This window comes from Solanum tuberosum, unplaced genomic scaffold, assembly GCF_000226075.1.
Source record: "Solanum tuberosum cultivar DM 1-3 516 R44 unplaced genomic scaffold, SolTub_3.0 scf00004, whole genome shotgun sequence".
NCBI lineage: Eukaryota > Viridiplantae > Streptophyta > Magnoliopsida > Solanales > Solanaceae > Solanum > Solanum tuberosum.
In genome coordinates this window covers 1,532,770-1,552,496 of record NW_006238930.1, presented here as the reverse complement: position 1 = coordinate 1,552,496, position 19,727 = coordinate 1,532,770, and the positions used below count along the sequence as shown (strand labels likewise).

At 33.5% G+C, this 19,727-nt stretch overlaps 3 protein-coding genes across 8 annotated transcripts in view; 2 read left to right on the top strand and 1 right to left on the bottom strand.

The window, feature by feature from the left end:
* LOC102589697 (uncharacterized) overlaps positions 1-6,080 on the top strand; it is a 14,450-nt gene extending 8,370 nt beyond the window's left edge. For 3 of the 4 annotated variants that reach the window (XM_015306766.1, XM_015306763.1, XM_015306768.1), the window contains exons 11-17: positions 2,083-2,160; positions 2,264-2,410; positions 3,471-3,578; positions 4,702-4,770; positions 4,882-4,944; positions 5,044-5,198; positions 5,394-6,080. In XM_015306766.1, the coding sequence (XP_015162252.1) occupies positions 2,083-2,160; positions 2,264-2,410; positions 3,471-3,578; positions 4,702-4,770; positions 4,882-4,944; positions 5,044-5,198; positions 5,394-5,901 (1,128 nt within the window). In that variant the 3' untranslated portion in view covers positions 5,902-6,080. The remainder of the gene's footprint in view (positions 1-2,082; positions 2,161-2,263; positions 2,411-3,470; positions 3,579-4,701; positions 4,771-4,881; positions 4,945-5,043; positions 5,199-5,393) is intronic. The other variant, XM_006338318.2, reaches the window with a different exon arrangement.
* Positions 6,081-6,624: 544 nt separating this feature from the next.
* Positions 6,625-9,070, bottom strand: LOC102589149 (F-box protein At5g39250-like). 3 transcript variants are annotated; one of them, XM_015306204.1, is made up of 2 exons: positions 8,952-9,070; positions 6,625-7,881 (listed from the first exon to the last, which is right to left on the bottom strand). In XM_015306204.1, exon 2 carries the CDS (start codon positions 7,645-7,647, stop codon positions 6,895-6,897), a length of 753 nt encoding a protein of 250 aa, XP_015161690.1. In that variant the 5' UTR covers positions 7,648-7,881; positions 8,952-9,070; the 3' UTR covers positions 6,625-6,894.
* An 8,229-nt stretch (positions 9,071-17,299) lies between these two features.
* Positions 17,300-19,318, top strand: LOC107060289 (uncharacterized). Its single transcript, XM_015308007.1, has 2 exons — positions 17,300-17,587; positions 19,271-19,318. The coding sequence occupies exons 1-2, from the start codon at positions 17,300-17,302 to the stop codon at positions 19,316-19,318; spliced, it is 336 nt and encodes a 111-aa protein (XP_015163493.1).
* The last annotated feature ends 409 nt before the right edge of the window (positions 19,319-19,727 follow it).

The following is a 19,727-nucleotide window of genomic DNA, read 5'->3' as shown; positions in this document are numbered from 1 at the left end:
ACGATCTGCTGCAACCCCCCCCCCCCCCCCCCCCCTTGTAATTTTGTTGAATGGTACCTTATTTTATTTTTTGTCTTCTGGCTACGTTTAGGTGCAAATCATTGATTTCTTATATTTACATATATCAAAAGTGAAATTATTTTAATGTCTGATTATAATGTCTTCAAAATAAAAAAACTAGAACAAGTAAACAAATTGACTATTTTGAATTTCGAATTTGGGTTAAAGTTCATGCAGAATGTAGTCTTCAACACCTAATGATTGAACATTTTAGTTTTCAGAGATAGTCTCCCTTCCCCAATCAAACAGCCTTCTTTTAAAAGTTAGAGTCCATACCTCCCCAACTGTAGTTTCTTGCTGTTGATTAATGCTGTATATATCAGGATACAGGGTCTTCAGAGATCCTCTACCCAACCAGTCATCCTCCCAGAAGGCTATCTTCATACCATTGCCTACTTTGAAACTGGTTTTCAAGCTGAATTTGGACCATAGATTACTGATGGTTTTCCACAGACTGACACCATAAGTACTGCTGACTTCTTTAGTTATCCACACCCCTTCCATGTCATACTTAGCTTTGATTACCCTTTTCCACAGAGACTGTTCATCAGAGACAAATCTCCATAGCCATATTATCTACAAACTTTGATTTTGGATTCTCAGGTTCTTAATTCCCAAGCCTCCTTCCTTCTTACTGAGCAACAGGTCATCCCATTTCACTAGGTGGATCTTTGTTTTGTCACTATTGCCTTCCCAAAGGAAGTTTCTTCTTAGAGCATCAATTCTATCGATCACATTTACAGGAATTGGGAACAGAGACATCATGTAAGTAGGCATAGTATCTAGGACAGCTTTGATGAGCACTACTCTACCTCCCAATGATAAATACTGGCTCTTCCAATTAGATAGCTTCTTCTCACACTCTTCAGCCACTCCATTCCATATCTCCTTAGATCTACTCTTTGTCCCAAGAAGCATTCCTAGGTAAACAGCGGGTAATTCTCCAATCCTTCCTAGAATGTGAGTTGGCTCTTGGAGATCTGAGATCTCATTCACTGGTTAAACAAAACTGTTATTCCAGTTGATGTTTAGTAAGTGCATATTAATCTATTAAACTGATCATCTGTCTTCATTGTCAACTCTTCGATATGATGCATAAAATCCATCGGAGCTCTTTATGCCAAACACTACTGATCATATGTCTTCATTGCCCCTCTCATTTCCTGAATCTACAATGTCTCTTCTCATCTTCTTAACATTCAGTAATCTCTAGCCCCAAATCCCAATTACCACGTTCTCTGTTAACTATGACTCCTTTTCCCTTAATTGTCTCCATTAGCACTGTAAATACTAAATCCTCTCTCAATTCTCTTACTCGCTATGTAATTTTGATCATCTAATAATCTTTATTCATATTGAAATATTGACGGTTGCTTAAATTGCCAAGTGATGTTAAGAGGTAAGCTGTTTGTGCCTGGTCAACTACAAGAGATTCTTCCAAACCTAAAGTAGCAAAGATTAGCTGCCAGGCAATTTTGAAGCTGATTAAGGTGGTGGGACAATTACCTTAACCATCAATATTCAATGGAGTAGGCTAATGTTAGGGGATCTATATAGTGAGGGCTCAAGGAGGTGAATTCAATGGGCAGTGGGAGAAGGGAGCTGATGTCCTTAAAATGGGAATTTTGTCTGCATACCTGAACGGGTGTGTGAGATAGTAACAGAAAGTTTGGCAATGGAGCCACTCGAAAATTTCTTGAATCACAGTTTGTCATTAGTTTCCTGCCATTAATATGCTTACAAGTCTTGTTTAGCATCATTAAAGCTACTGCTACTTGTGATGAATAATAGACAATTAGTATTCTTCTTGTCTAGAGTCAGTACAATAAACTAAAAGGATATGATCCATGTAGTAGCATTGAATATCAATTCTGCTGGAAAATCTGATTTTATCAGGGGAAAAGTAAAAATCAAAATAAAAAAGGGACCCTTAAAATTGCAATTTTGCTTTATAATAGCTGACATTGTCTTTCTTTTGTTTCTTTTCCCACCCCCATCTACCAACGAATGCCGTGAGGATAGGATCTTGACAATGCTATTAAAGGATTGAATGAGAAAACTGTACAAGGGCCAATGGGAGGTCCCTCAAGCAAGATTCAGGTGATTTTTGTCCTTTCTAGTTTTCATAAGTTGGCCAAGCTAATATCTTTTACAATAGTTTACAGATATGTAATATTGATGATCAATTATGATCTGCTAACAGGTCGAAGTTGCGAGGCCAACGGATAAGAACAGGAAACGAGGTCGTGAGGATCAAAAACTGTCCAGTAACATTGAGAGTCATTCCAAGCTTTTGAAGGATGATCCAAATGTTGAGATGGTTGGGGGTCCTAAATCAAAAGCTCAACCGGTGATGCACCTATCAGATGTTAATTTCTTTTTTGATATCTCTGATGTCTCATCTCCTTCAAAATATTTTATATGCTGGCTTTTTAATCTTGCAAATATTTGCCGGTACAATTTCCTTTGAAAATAAAGTAAAAGTGGCTCTGATAGAAATTTCGTGGCTTGCATTGGGCAAAGTTTATATGATGCTTCTACCTTTGTAGTATACCGTCAGTTCTTCTTTTCAAATATACAACTAATGCCTCAATCTCAAGCTAGTTGGGGTCACCATATGAATTTACACTATCTATTGCACTCTATCTGAACCTATTTCATTGGATAATCTGTAACTTGAAGTTCCATGGTATTAGAGGTTCTCTAAATCTGCATGGATTCATGCGACTGTAAGTGTTTGAGATAAGCTCATTCTTTGTGATTTTAGGTCTTTGAGATAACTTCATTCGATGTGATTTTAGGTCCTTAAGTAACTTCATTCTATGTGATTTTTGGGTCTTTAAGATAACTTCATTTTATGTGATTTTGTGGTGTACTTCATTTCTTTTCATTTGGAGTCTATGTAGGGCATGACCGAATTGTCTTAAGAGACCCTTCACTTTGTTCTCTATTTGTGCTACTTGCACCTTATGGCGTATGACCATTCCTGAATTTCTCTAATCTTGTATGATGCATCTATCTTAACATTAAAATTTCTGCAACACTTATTTTGTGGATATGGGACCTTAGAGGACTGACATTCACTCCCATATAACAATGCTGGTCCAGTAATCGTTTTGTAGAACTTGCCTTTTGCTCTTGTAAATATCCTCCTAGCGCATAATATTCTGGTAGCACTCCACTTCCACCATGGAGGTTTGAAGGGATGGGAATCCCATATCAAGAAAATATAATAAGAATAATAATATTGTGTTTAACGTTATGATCATAAATGCTTGAAGCGAGTCTATATGAAGTTATTGTCATCTGCATGATTGAACTGTTTAAGCTCATTTTGATTTGAATGGTTGTTATTTTCCATTCAACTCTGAATCTGTCGTCTTATGCTTTGATTATATTTCTTCAATCAGGAAATGGATTATTTGGATCCTTATGAAGCTGCTGTAATTGCACTACCTGTGCTTGTCAAGGAGCGTTTAGTTCGGATCTTGCGGCTTGGTATTGCTACTAGATATGATGTAAGTTAACGGATGGACTCTACTACCCGAAGCTGTAATTCTGTTCATGTATTATGTCTTCCTAATTTATCAAGAAGGTTTTCATGTCAATTCTAGCCAAAATAGTGTTCTTCTTAATTTTGTTATCATCAACAGCAAAATATGAAATTTCTTCTTTTTCTGTGAGTATGTATTGACAAAGAAAGGCAAGTTCCGTTTTGGTTGCCATTATCTAGTTTGTTTGTATTGGCTTCAAGTGTTTGTTTAATGAACTGCCAAGCAAGCTGATATAAAATTTGTGATCCTCTTTCTTGCCTCTTCATTTATATGGGTTATAGTGGCAAGATATAAATTCTTTGTTTTCTTTTGAGTGGTATCTGGAGTTATCAATTCTGTTTCACTAATATAAATGTCTAATGTTAGTGAATTGATCCATGTTTTTGATGGTTCATAGTAAGGGCGTGTTCAGTATGAAGGTTAATGTTTTTTGGGAAAATAAGTGGATTTCTTACTTATTTTCTTGTGTTCAGTACTTAAGCAAAAATTATTAACGTAAAAGCATTTGTATATAATCTAAGCAAATTCTATGGCAGATGGGGGGGTACAGTGTTCAGTACAACCGATGTGGAATGTTGCTTGTGGAACTTGTTTTCCCTACTTCCCTAGTGGAAGTCATTTTCCTCATTGTAAGGAACTTCTTTTCCTAGAGAAAATATGTTCCAAAAACGTTGACCAATCAAACATGGGTAAACAAGTTCCTTGTTCCATACCTAACACACCCTAATCCATGGAATTTATTTCTTAGGATCAGGGATAGGCCCGCTTTATCTCTGCAGAAGCTGAAAAAATAAGACATGTAAATTCTACAAATACATGATTTACTTTCTGCAGAAAAAATAAGACATGTAAATTCTACAAATACATGGTTTACTTGTATGTTTGTGTGGTCAAACAACTGACATGTTTTTATCTGGTTAGCACGTTGCATTGTGAAATCTGCATAAATTATCATGCAACATAAGCTTTTCACCTGCTTTATGCGACATCTGTTACGTCATAATATTTGCTGTAACCTATTTCTGATGTTGAATGTTCTGTGTTACCTTGAACCGGCTAAAGGTTTTGAATGTGTTTTTATTCTCAGATAGATGTTGTAAATCTAACCAGTCTTAAGATGTTGCCCGAGTCAGCTGCCATATCTGTTCTTGACCAGGTCTGAAATATTTATACCTCTTGTATTCCTAGTGAAAATTTTAGTAGTATATTCTACAGCAATTGAAGATCGACTCTCATGCTTCTATTCTCCAATGCCTTTCATTTATAGCTCATGTGGTCGGAAGCTGATATGCCGAACAAGGGAGGATTTTTAGCTTCATTAATTTCTAAAGTATGTTCTGCAGAGTGCAGATAAGCATCAAAATATTTATCTTTGTTAGTACTACTATCTTTTGCGCGCATTATTTAACGAAGTCTTCTCTGGAAATAGCAGCAGGTTGAAAAGCTGGGATTGAAACAGTTTGATAGCAAGTCGAGGATAGAAGATGCTGCCTTGAGGGTACCAGAACCAGACAGCTTCTCTACAAGAGTTCGTTTGCCAGATCTAGATTCATATGCCTCTCGAGTACCCTTGCCCATGGCTAGGTTAGCTTACACGTCAACTCTAGAACATTTTAGAACTATGCTCCATGTCCGGTTCTAAGAGCAGAATGATGTTGGGCAAGTAAAAATAGTCTTGGAGTGATAATATGTTTTTGCCGGCTCTTTAGTGAAGTACCTATTATTGAAGGTAGAAAACTACTGAGGTAACATGAACACTATGCTGCTGGTTTCTTGCAGGGCTGATGTTTACACATCTCGCTATTCAGCGTATTTAGATCCCCATCTATCTGGTCGGGTGACAACAGAAAGGATGGAGGAAGCAAGTTCCCATTTGCAGGCGACTTCACTTATGTATGGACGGGTGACAACGAGAATGGAGGAAGCAGGTCCTTTTCACAAAAAAAGGATGGATGAAGCAGGTCCCAATTTGCAGTCACTCCTCTCTGGCGGGGGGACTACAAGGAGGATGGAGGAAGCAAGTCCCGTTTTGCAGGCAACATCCCTCCCATCTGGTCGGGTATCAAGGATGGATGAAGCAGGTCCCACTTTTCAGGCGTCATGGAGTCCTTCAGCTACTGCTGACAGAATTGGACTTCATTCACGCATTACCCCAACTTCTGATCATCAACAGACTCGACCACGGATCAGGTTTGATCCCTTCACTGGTGAGCCATACAAATTTGACCCCTTCACTGGCGAGCCAATTGTTCCTGAGAGCTCAAGTCATCATCGAAGCCTGTACTGAACTGAATGTTTTCTGGGCCTACCTATGGCTAATTGCCAAACTCATGTAACATAATGATGCGTATTTGTTCTTCCACATTTGTAAAATAGTACTAGCTGTTGGCAGGATTATTGCGTTATCTTTCTCATTATTAGAAATTTTGGCATAATAATATGATCTCCAGTGTAAGTCTACTTTAATCATTGACGTTATTATGGCTGGCTTAGTAGAAACAGCGCGTAAGGGTTGTGAAATTTCATAGTGCTCGCTAGGGGTAGACATCGGAGGATAATAAATAATCTAGATAAGAACTTCATGTTGTTTTCAAAAGATATCACAACTCACATCAAAATCATCCTCCTATTTAACTGTTGTACTTTTTGTAACTAAGGATCAAACGTGAACGAATTTCCACTGTGATTCCTTCTTTATTTTGAATTGCTAAATTTCCACTGATGTTTTGAAAACCCTTGATAAAGCTAAGTATTTGCAGAAAATGTTATGGTTCACTACAGTTTACGGGTTTTAATTCAGTTCACGGTATGAAGGAAACACAGAAGTCTTAAAACAAGTCTTTCTTCCTCTGGAACAGTGGCCAGATAGTGTCATTACACACAACTAACAAGCAAACATCGAAAGGATATATTTCCACTAAAGGATGTCACACAAAAGCAAGAACAGGATAGCTCTTTCATCCTCGGGGAAAATCTAAATCAACTATGATATTAAAAGAGTGCATCAGAGAAGAGTGAAAAAGATGGAACAGGTTTTGCAGCATAAGTCATAGATAATTAATACATGAAATGATATACGAGTATCTTATTGTGAATATTCTTTCCAACGACAACTACAACAGTACTTCAGAAAAATAACTTTTGAGTTGGAATTCGGCATAGTGCACAACTTAAATGGTCGTCCACTCTAGCGGCATAACTATGTACAAGTTTTAGCCAAAGTGGACATACTACAACTTAGGCAACTGGCCACCTGACAGATATCTGGAAGTCACTGAACTTACTTCCACTCCAGCATGTCTAGAAGCCAAAGGACCTCGTCTTCAGAATTGGCAGCATCACAGAAATCCATCTCAATCCCAAAAACATCAAGGGCCCCCTCATTACCATGGTCCATGAACAGCAAAGATATCCATGCCCGAACACCCGATACAAACAAGCACATAGGAGAGGAGAAGTCAAGATAGTCATAAGCTAAAGCCCGATATGCTGTTCGATCTATATAATCAAAAAGGGACTTCTTGATAATGCATGCAACTTTATTTGTATCTTTGCGCCCAACAAGCACAGAGACGCTGACTGTCTGGCACAAAGGAATTGTAAATCTTGGTTCCACAGGTAAAGTCATCTTGTATTCAGGCCCTTCCAAGTGGAACTTAAGCACATCACAGATTCCAGGAGGTGGGATCCAGATTCCCTTCTGAAGAACAGGCCCTGGGACCACATCTGAAAATATTATTTTCTCTTCAGTCCATATGTCAATGTAGAACTCTAAGTCACTGAAGGAAAGCTTTGGAGGGAGAACAGTCCGGCGGTATGGACGCCTATGAAAGTTCTGAAATAGATTATAGTATGTTACAGTGGGAGGTGATGACCGTTTGCAAATAGATGGCCATTTTTTAGAACAAAGACATTTCCAGAAGTAATCATCTCGTGCAATATCTCGCCACTGTTTGCACACTAACATACATGTAGCCAGTTCAGTGCCCTCCAGAAATGGGAATACAGCCTTCAGAATTTCATCACACGCCATCTTGTGCACAACAAGGAAACCAGCTGGAATATGGTCTGCTTTTCAGCTCTTTATAAAGATTTTGGTAATTCAAAGCAATCAGCTCTCATGCCTTGCAGTTGGTGCAATCATACTGCACTTCAGAGAAAGGATAATTCTTCACTTAGATAATGACTTGCAGAAGCATGAACTTATCTGCATGCCGAGTTTCAGTTTTAAGAAAACTGGTTTCCTTATGCAATAAATCAAGAGTAACTGTGAAGATAACCCAAATATCTAAGTAAACATTTATACTAAATCATGCTTAGATGACATGAAATTGTGAATAAAGAAAAAAAAAACAAAAGTATGGATGTTGGACAAACAAGGAAGCTATAAAGATATGTGAAATGAGAACCTATGAGGTTAATTACTACAAATATATCAAAACACTTCCTGACCACCGGGTCATATTTTATTCTGACCAAATATCTCAAAACAAATGAGGTTCAAAGTTCCAACTTAATAAATCTTCAAATATAAAAATAGAACGAAAAACCAAAAAACTCGCAATGATATTTCTTCCTACATAGAGATTCGCTTTGAAATAAAACAGACTAGACGCAAAGAGAAGAATGAATCGTTCTTCTGCAACGGTCTACCCAAGGACAAATTTCAATTTTCTTATTTCCTTCACAAGCAATATACAAACAAAAGTCTTTGCAGTTTGCTTATTGACCTGTAAAAGAACACTAAGTTATGTAAAGATCATTTATCCAAGTAGCTGTCAGCTTTATGAAAACACCAAGGAGATGCTATGGTGTTGGAGGAAACTCAGTGAACTGATCAAAATCCCAGAAAAGGCCACCCCTTTCAGAAAATTACTAAAACAGATTCAACAATTACCCACAAAAAAAATAAAAAAAAATACTAGCAACCGGTACATGAAAAAGGACAAAGCATACGCATCCAGAAAATGAGCAAAATAAAGGTAATTTCACCCACCCACCCCGAAAAGGTTCAATTTTTGTCCGCTTTCTTAAGGCTGAAAACAAACAAAACAAGTATAACTTTCTGGGATAAAAAAAGGGGGGAAAAACCAACGGAAAGGGAAAAAAACCCTAAATTAGAAAATACAACAAGAACATTAACAATCCGAACTTGTTAGTCCATCATATGAATCCTCTATATCTATTCCTCTCCATTTGAACCCTTAATTCGAATATAACCCTAAATTAAACCTATGAACTTTTTATTTATCAATGAGATATGATCAATCAATGGAAATGAACGTCAGCAAAACTCAAACAACTGAAACAAAGAAGCAAAGATTATGAGATTATTACCTCTTTAAAGAAATCAGACCGTCATCGGAAAACATTCCCCGGTAATCGTCGCCGGAATCGGAAGAGAAAATGATTAGCAGACTTTTGCATTTAAGAGAGAGAAATAGAAATTTGTTATTGATGTGTGTCCCAAAAAAACAACTGCGTACCGTTCGTATTGGGCCCTGTGGGTCCTATCTTTTCTTGATAACGGTGTAAGAAATGCCAACATTCTTTATATTGTATGCTGCTGATGCACCAGATCGTAGCCCTTGTCAAGGCCTGAACAATAACGACGGCGTTTCGTCGCATCCCACTTTTTGCTTTAAAAATAAACTTGACACGAAATATAATCCTTTCATTTTATCTTATTTTGACTTGACTAAGAAAATAAAGAAATTTTTTGAAGTAGTCTAAAACTTTTCACATGGAAAGTTGAAATTAAAAAATATTACTCCCTCCCAATTTATGTGACGCCTTTCAGATTTCTAGATTCAACTAAATCTATCTTTGATCTTAAATTTTTCATATATCTTTTTAATTATGGAAAAATTACGCGTATAAGCAAACATATACTAGTTAATTACTTAACATAGCTATATTTTATTTTAATTACAATTCGCGACCTAGTTTTAGCTATAATTACGTAACTCAGCTTTTTAGTTTTGTATAATTCGCACTTTTGTATAATTCAGAATTTGTATAATATTATTTGTATAATTTTTGTATAATATAATTTGTATGACTGTTTACACTTATGATGTTTGTAATTGTATAAATTTGTTATTTCGAGTTTATACAAAAATAATTGAATTATACAAATATACCGGCGAATTATACAAACCTGCGAATTATAAAAATCAGCAAATTATACAAACGAGGCAGCTTAAACTGTAGCTACAGCCCGTAAATATATAAACTATAGCTATGAAGCATAATTAAGTTTATTATAGTGACTATTTGCGAAAGTTCTTCAATTATTGTGATTTATAGTATTTTTTACGTAGCTTACATGTATATAAATTTCATTTTAGAAAAATTGAAAATTTCATAAACAAATTTTTTATCAAATTTAAATTACTTGACTGTTAAAAAATGAAAAATGTCATACAAATTGATACAGATGAAGTATCATAAAGAAGAAACACATTATTTTAAAAACAGATTCAAAATGAAAGTAGAACAAACAAATTCACTCAAGGAAGTAATATAATTATGCCATGAATGGACCAATCTGTATTAAAGTAATATATTATTTATATTACATTGAATATATTAATGCCTTTTAAATTTGTTCGTAAGTTTTATTTGCATATTCAAACTATGCATTTTTCAATGAATCATCTAAATAGGTGATAAAATATTTATTTTAGACTCTTTTAATTTATATGTAGAAAAGTTTTGTGAGTATTCACAATTTACTATTACGTAAACAAGTTAATCCCATAACATGTGTTTCTTCCTTTGAAAACATAGATCAATTTAAATACGTACGAGATTTTACATTTTATTTAAAATAATGCACATAACTAAAAAAATATAATATATTTAAATGATTAATCTAAGAGGAAATTTCGCAAATAGCCACTAAAATAAACTTAATTAGGCTCCATAGCTATAGTTTATTAATCACGATTCATAGCTACATGTTAGAGGGAGGAGAGAGGCGAACGATATTGGGAGAGGAAGGGAGAGAGACGAGCGAGAGAGGGCAGGGAGGCGAATTGTATATGTATATCTGTCAGATAATTGTGTGTGTATATATATATATATGTAAGTTGTAACTGGTATACATATGTATTTGTATATTTGGCGAGCGAGATTGAGGGACGGAGGAGAGAAGCAAGCGAGATTGGGAGACGGAGGAGAGATGCGAGCGAGATTGGGAGACGGAGGAGAGGTGCGAGCGAGAGAGGGCATAGAGTGGTATATGTGTAAGAGAGGAGAGAGGCACAAGTAATTATAGCTAAAATTAAGTTGCGAGTGGTAAATAATAAAAACTATAGTTATGTTAGCTAATTAACTAATATATGTTTGCTTATCCGCGTAATTTCTTCTTAATGTAATGCATAATATTACGGACCAAGAATTAGAAGGCTCTTGATGCATAATATTACGGACCAAGAATTAGAAGGCTCTTGATTTATGGCCCATATATGGTATCTTATTGTCATTTGTCAGCCCACATACTTCACAAGTCCGCCCAATTTGCTTGAACAAAATCATTCCGTTTCCCAAAATTTGGCTAACGCTATAATAAATGTAAGATACGACATATTAGACGAACTTTATGTTATTACCTCTTAATTAATTGCATGTGCTTTTACAATTTTATTTGTTTCAATTTGTTTATCTGATTTTGATTTCATAACATGGAGTTTTAAATAAATAAAAAAGAATTAAAGGGTTTAAACAAATATTCTTTTTAAAACGGACTACAAATTGAAAAATACCCTATTTTTTTTATTTATATACTAGTTGAATTAATTATGAAATTTTACAATTAGTTAATTTGTATAAATTGTAAGTATAATAAAGGGATTGTTAGAAAAGATAAAGTAGGGAAAATTGTATAAAATCTTGAGGAAAAATATAGAAATGTCTCCGACGCAAGCATAGCAACATTACAAGGGAAAGGAAAAATGAATAAAAAGAAACAAAAGAACAAAAGAAGAGAGGAAAAAGGTATCACAAAACGACAAATGGGAAAAAGTGTAAAAGAAGAAGAAACGCAGAAACAATTGTGCATGCGGGACAAAACAAGTGGGCTTATCAAATGGTTTAAAACCAAAAAAAAAGGAGGCACCGATTATTAACTTATTAAATTCACGTGAACTCATCGATTAAATTGACTTATATCCTTCTGATAACCGGCCGAGTGGAGCGGGTGTATTCATCACAATGGAATTCTGTTGGAAAATAATGACTTCATAATTAATATGGAAACATGTATTACTATTATATTATGACGACAATGGTTTGATATATCATAAGTAATATTTTTTAGGAGTACTATTGAAGGTGATAATATAAAAATGTTGACTGAAGTAAAGTGATATATAGATCAGCAACCAAAAGTACTAGTTATTCTTTTCTAAAAAAAATGTTTTTGTAATAATAAACAAGTATATATTATATGGGAGGTAGCTCAGCTTGTGCACAATGCCGACCAAAAAACAAAAGGAATAAAACAGACAAGTGAAACACATGGTGAATCGTAAATGTAGCTGCTGCTGCTATTCATAACTGATGTTGATGTATTCACTTGACAATACAGGATTATAAATTAGGTTTATAAGTTTTATGTATTTACAGTATAATTTTCTATATATATATATATATATACATCTCAAATGCTATTTTCTGTTTTAATTGATGTGTCGTACTTTTTTAATAAAAATGATATACGCCCTTATAAATTCTTATGAATTAGACAATGCATAAGTTAAGTTTCACCAATATGTCTTTATCAAATAGTTGTATATTGTAAACTTTTGATGAGATGCGCGCTCATTGTCATTGTTATGTCAAAAGAAACAAAATTCAAAATCACATTCGACAGCAGGGACCTGAATATATAGATCTATTACTATCATTCTTATAATTAGGGGCAGAGCTAGAGTTTTGTATACGATAAAAAAATCAATAAAATGTGGAGAGGGAGGGTTGGCACTAAATTAATACTCACAATTGAATTATTAAAAAAGAGGATTTGAGTTGGAAAAAGACAACTTTAATCATAAGTTCGTGAAATATATTAGTACAATAAATTGAGATTATAGATATCAATTATTTAATGACAGATGAAAGCACGAGCATTAGTCACACGTGGCTTACATGCCGTATATAGATAGCTAGGAAATCACATGCTCACATGTGACTAAATTGAAATAATTTCTGATTTTTTAAAACTCATAATCATAATTCTATTAGCCAACAATTGAGATACATAATACATTGATATTGCGTCTATTCATTTGTTTGGTATAAACACTCGGAGCGTGAATAACTTTTTTTACGTCCATTATATATATGGTTGAGATCGAGTTAGTTAAAATAATATTTGTGGTGTGAGGCAAAGGAAGAATGAAGGAAATAGAGCAGAGGAGCATGCAGGGAATGTGCAGAACAAGCTGTACATTTCATGCTGCTTCACTGTCTATACATTGTCACATGCCCCCTCTCTCTCAACACTTTATTTCTCTCTTCTATTTGCCTCTTACCTTAGCATGTGCAATATCCCATGTGCTTTTTCTTCCATCGGCCCACCTCTATGTGACAGTCGCCGAGTCAGAGGGGAGTCTGAAAAGATGGATTTAGACCTAACTCAAACTCAAAAGTAAGCTTGTGAAGGGAGGATTGTCGAAGTTTATATAAAGAGATCAAATTCTCACCCCTTTTTCGATGTGGGAATTCTTAACATAGTCATTGTGTTTACGGACTTAATAACTTTTGTTCAAACTCTATATATGACATTAATATTTGATGATCATGAAAAACCCAACTATTTTATGATCGAGATAAAAATTTATAAGCTTTAAATTTTAAATTCGATTCTACACCTGACGAAGATGAAGGCCCTTTGATTTTCCTCATGTAAATGGTCTCATTTGATGTACGTTTTTTAGGCTTTGTTGGCCCATACACACATTCACATGCGCCCTTACACAACTGGCTAACTAACTTTTCCTTCCATAGTCAATGACTTTCTTGCCCCCTTGCTCTCCCCTTTCTATCTTTGCTTCACCTTTTTTTTTTTTAGTCCTTCAAAAAAGTACTCTCTTGTCTACCTTAATTTTAGATTATTCTCTGCTAAAATATTATAAAAATAAATGAATAACGGCTCCCTTTTTAATCTATCTAATTAACATGGTCAAGTTCAACATCGCTCGACGATCCAACAGAATCTTACACTCAATAATGTATCAATTGTCATTATATATATTACTGTATTATGATACAATATTTTCTATACTTTATCATGCATTAACATTCTCTGGTTAACAAATGGACGTGCATAAATATCAAGTGTGAGTAGATTGACTATGGAGGGAAAAATATCTAATAAAAATGGTCTGTGCAAAAGAAGAAAAAGGGAAATAGCTAGAGACTCAAAAAGAGTGTTACAAGAGAATATCCTAAATAATAAAAATGACTTAAGAGGGAGAAGTATAACCTTTATTTGGACATTTCTTGAGGGTAATTTGGGTACAAAAATAGAAGGTCCCGTCATTTCACATGTGATCTAAGCCAGCTTTCTCTGGCAAAGCCTTGTCCTCTAATTTCTTTGTCAACTTGGATACATATTATTTTACCCTAATAATTACGTAACCAAATTGGTTTAGTTTTCTCACCAAATAAATACTATATCGAGAGGAGTATGATAGGGCGGCTGAGATTTTTCCATCTCTAATAAAAAATATCGCTGTATCGATTTAACTATTTAAGATGTAAAAAATTATAATCATTTGTTTAAAAACATATTCCGATATTTATTGATGGTAGACATATACTCGATTGGGATGAGAAGAACTAAAAAGTTGTTAATTTAGCTCAAAATCATACTCATGAAATTTTTTTTGACAAAATTAAAAACGATCTTAGTGTCTTTTCCCTAATTAGTGTAGCCAGGAAGTTCATTCTTCTCATTGATCTATTCGACATAAATATCAAATCATAAAACTTTAAATATATTAAATGTAAGTAGATTCTAATAAGTTTCATTTCAGAGTATAGTACCACGAATTCAAATCTCAATAACTTTGTGTTAACACGTGAAAGAGAAGTACTTATTTCACATGAATTAAAATAACACGTCGTGGAGTTGGGACCTATTCTCATTTCTCATTGTTATAGAGAACCCAAATGTCATGGTTCATCAAGAAAAAAAAAGCGCCCATAAATGAACAGGACCATTAACTTTTTTTTGGGACCTTTCTATTATTTGTAATAATATAATAATGGAAACTACACGGCCTACAATTTTGTTAGTTTGGCATTTACAAGTCCTAGTAATTTGAATTTTCAAACAATTTTGAGATATTTTTGCTTCATGATGAGTACTTTCGACTCTCGAGGAGTGACAAATAACAGAGTCAAGAATTTAACGAAGAGTGTAAAAATAATAATTTTCGGTTACAAAATTTGTACGAATCACGTGTGGTACAAATTTTTCAATAATTATAGGATACTACGAATTGAATTGTGCATGGCCAATAAGCCTAAATTCATGTGAAGTTATTAATGAACGCTTCTCTGGCAAGAAATGATTTTTGCTAAAGCCATTTATTATTTGTGGCTCGTGCTTTCTCTATAACGTTGAGGAAATAATTAAGAAGTTAATTGATGTCGACTTTTATTTCAATAATTCTGATACAGTTGCTATCTCAAATTTATAATTAATTATTTATGTTGGTTTTATTTAATTCTATCACGTCAATTAAACGGTTGCAAATAGCATGCGTCCAAAAAATTTGTTGGAAATATTTTAGTGGAGGAATTTGACAGTTATAACTATAGTATCTTATTATGATGTCATATATTTTCTTGTTATTTATTCTTTAATAAATCTGTCCTTTTTATTTTTAATAGTAGTAACAACTAACATGCGTTGTTTCTATTCTGTAGATAGGTAATACAGAAACAAAAATTGAATTAAAATGACATTTAGTAAATTTTTGTGGTATGTCTCTCCATTTCTTTTTATAGATTTGATGATGTTTAAGGCTTTACATATCAAATTATCAATTAAATAAAGCATTTGATAGCATTAATATTTTTGGGTTCGTGAACTGAATGTCTTACCTGCAACTCTAGACTTGAGTCCTGAGTCAGGCAAAAAGAAAAACCATCAAAAGCAACTACCACCAAGATAGTCCTAGAAGAAAGAAGCCATTTTTATGGTATTTTCGTTTTCAGTCATGTTGTACTTTTTGAGAGTCAATTTGACTAATTTTTAAAGCTAAATTAGATTACATTCATTTAAAATTTTAAAATTAAATTTTAGATATTAAAAAACTATACGGAAAGTACTATAAATTGCAACTTTTTCATATCAATATGATGAAAAAATACATCTTAATCAAAATTCATATAGTTTGACTCTAAAAAAATAAAAGCTATGAGAAGTAAACATGAGAGGAGGAAGTAATTAGCTATCTTTTATCTCTTCCTTAAATAAGTAAGTAATTAGTTAATGGGAAAATTATATATAAATAACAAATTATTTAATTCAAATTAAATGTTATAACTATAATTTGATTTAATTGTAATCCGTAGCAAACTGTCGCCATTCGCCTCTCTCCGTAAAATTCTCGCTCGCCACTCTCTCCGTAAAATTCTCGCTCGCCACTCTCTCCCTCGCCTCTCTCGCTTTATACAAACACAAATGTATAAATTGCGTTTTTATTTGTATAAAGCGAGAGAAAATTGTATATACACATGCAAATACATATATCTTCGTCCTGTACACTTATAATTATACAATACAAATCTTCTCTTGGCCAGTTTTCTTTTGCCTTTCTCTCTTTCTCGCTTTTATATAAACACAGATTATACAAAATACAATGTATAATTTGCGTTTGTATAAAGCGAGATAGAGATTTGATATACAAACATTTTATTTCAATTCAATTGTATACAAATTCAAAATTTATGCAGATATACAAACATATAAAATTGAATTGAGAGGAGGCTGCCAACGATTTATACAAACGAGAGGCTGCCAGCGATTTATACAAATGAGTGGCTGCCAACAATTTTATACAAATCTGATTCCCCCAGTGATTTATACAATCTGATGCTCCATAGCAAATATAAAGTTTGCTATGAAGCGCAATTATGCAAACTATAGTTATATCATACAAATATGATTTTTATGTTTGCTAATTGTGAAAATTGCTCTAATTAGTGCATATATACCTTCGTTAGAGTAGTAAAGTTTAAATAAAAATAAAATAAAATATAAGTCAAGATATTTATGTGATAAAGTTTGAATACGCTAGGATTTAATAAGGATTTTTATACTTGTATGTTTTATGAAATTTATGTTATTAAAAGTAGAGATTGTGGCCAAAGAATTTTTTCCTTTAAAGTATTCAATAATATTTATTAGGGTTATAAATTATTATTTTTGTTAAAATAAATATGGAATTTAAATTTAATTAAATAAGAACAGAGCGACTACCAAAAAGTGGTAATGGTATTTCTGTTATTTATTGGCGAAGGAGTGGTAATAATGAAAGCTTCCATTACTTAAACCCCCAAAACGCGTTGTTCTCTCCGTTATATTAGCACGGAACAGATTTAACGATTATCTCCCTCCGTTCCACCGGAAACTCAAATTCTTCTTCTCTAAGAAAGCAATTCCGATGGGTTCTCGTTCAAAATTAAGCTCCGGTAGCTTATCTATGAGAAGAACAAGAAGATCTACCACTCACAAAAAAACATGCAAATCTCAAAATCTTGTTGACGTCGACGGCGGTTCCGTTTCTGAAAAATTGGAGGCTCTGAAGCAGTTAATTCCAGCCAACAATGGTGAAATCAAAGCTGACCAGTTGTTCAAAGAAACTGCTGATTACATTGTTCTTCTCAGAACTCAGGTCTTCGTTTTACAGAAACTCGTCAATTTTTATGGATCAAATACCGATCAAAATCCTGTATAGTAACATTTAGCCGTTTTACCACCCAAAAACCGAAAAACAGAAAGCAAAAAAAAAAATTGCTTCGATTTTCTTCTTTCTTTTCTTTTTTCCGTTTGAGTTAAATTATTTTTCTCTTTCTTTTAATTAGATTCAAGCTATGTATGGGTTAGGTGTGTTACTGAATTTCAGGATCAAATAGTTATTACTAGTATATCACAAAAGTCTTAATTAACTTTTCTATATTAGTAGTTCAATTTTTAACATTTTGTTACTATTCAGCTCTGTAATAGCTTTAATTAATTGGGAAATTATGAATACCCAAAGATTTGCATTGCTGTTTAGACATTAATAGTGTACTAATTCTTCAATTCTTTCCTTTACTCCAAGTAGTAATTATACTTTATATTAAAAAAAAACACAGTTAACTTAGCTTATGTTTTAATTTGTCAATTTATATTTAGGTAGAAGTTTTAGTCACAAAAATATTTGTCTTTTTGTCATATATAGAATTAGAATGCAGACAAAAAATCTGAAGTCTTTCCATCAGAAGCCACGCCTTAGCTTCAGACCTGCTCACTGAATGTGAGAGCTGACAACAGATCAGCTAACTCTGTACCAAATTTAAATTTCAGATTTGATGAATTCAATATTTTATTTTTTTTATTATCAAAATTACTAAATTCAATTGATACGATAGAACATAATTTTTATACACTAAGTTAACGAATTAAATTAGACTGATAATATAAAGAAAATGTGGTACCGGAAAATATGGCGGAAGTGGGGTGTAATTTTCTGAGTGTTTTCACATGATATCTCAGTGAAACAGACAGCTCTGCTCTTTCATGTTATGGCCTCACATGCTATGTTATGGACATCAGTGACAACTAGTACTACCAGTAGTAATACTAACGCTTTAAGGAACATGTGCACAACTCACAATCCCTACAATTTTTTTAAAACAAACAAAATAACAAGTGCAATTTTGGATTTCTTTCGTCTTTGAACTATCAAGAAGATTAAAGGGAATTTAACTAGAAGAGCCTAGTAACAGACAAATTGCAACTATTGTGATTCTAAAATAAAATTAAAATTAAAAAAATATGTTCTGCATACACTGTGTATCGGTCGGTTCGGTTTTGAAGTTAATCGATTTGCCTTATTGGTTATCGGTTTGTAGAGACGCTAAACCGTTATAGAACCATTAAGGTATTGGCTTATGGGTTATTGATCGTTATCGGTTCAGTTTAACCATTAAGATTTGACAAAAAAAAACATTTAAAATCACTTAAAAACAAGGTGACAAACTAAATGAACCATGCACACGAGTTCACAAGTTACATCTTGCTAAAAAACAAACACTTTTATATACAAAATGGTATAAATATAATTATTTAATTTACTATTGGGTTATCAGTTAGCCCGTTAAGAAAAAACTTCAAACTGTTAAGAATCGATAACCCGATAACAAAAAAATTCAAAACCGTTATCAAAACCACTAAACCAATAATCCATTATTAATAAACAAATAATTTTTTTTCGATTCAGATTATCGATTTTAAACAAACTCTATCCTTCGAGATCTCATATTACAGACGGTATAAAACAAAGTAGAAAAGGCAATCATTTTAACCAGCCATGACTATATATCGTCTTCTTTTACTTTTTTCATGTATTTTTCTGTAATGGGATTTTCAGGGATTGAGCAGTTATGGAAGAGCAATAGCGATAACAGATTACACATAATTGGACATTTTTTTCTTTTTATTTTTTATTTTTTATTTTGTGGAACAAAGGGACCAAGTAGGTTCTTTTCTCAGAGAGATACCATAATGTTTTGTTTGATGAAATTGCAAACGTACCGTACCGACTCAACAAGAAGCTTCGTCTAGTATGGAGTCGGCTCGAAGCTCTTGAGCCGTGGCTTCTTTGTAGGAAAGGTCTTGGCTTGACATAGTATTAGAAAAATCGAAAAAGTATATATAAAAAAAATACTATTAATACGAAATTGTATAAAATGTCATTTAATAATTTGATCTAAAAATGAATTTGCCGCCTATACTTTGGTCCCGTTAATGTATGATTATCCAAGTCTGAGTGAGGCTTTAGGACTAATATGCCTACCATTTCCTTAATATTTTTGGATTGAATGATC

Coding starts and splice junctions, on each gene's coding strand:
- LOC107060289 (XM_015308007.1), top strand. CDS start 17,300: ATGGGTTCTCGTTCAAAATTAAGCTCCGGTAGCTTATCTATGAGAAGA. Junction 17,588..19,270: donor CAAATACCGATCAAAATCCT/GTATAGTAACAT, acceptor TGGGATTTTCAG/GGATTGAGCAGTTATGGAAG.
- LOC102589149 (XM_015306204.1), bottom strand. CDS start 7,647: ATGGCGTGTGATGAAATTCTGAAGGCTGTATTCCCATTTCTGGAGGGC.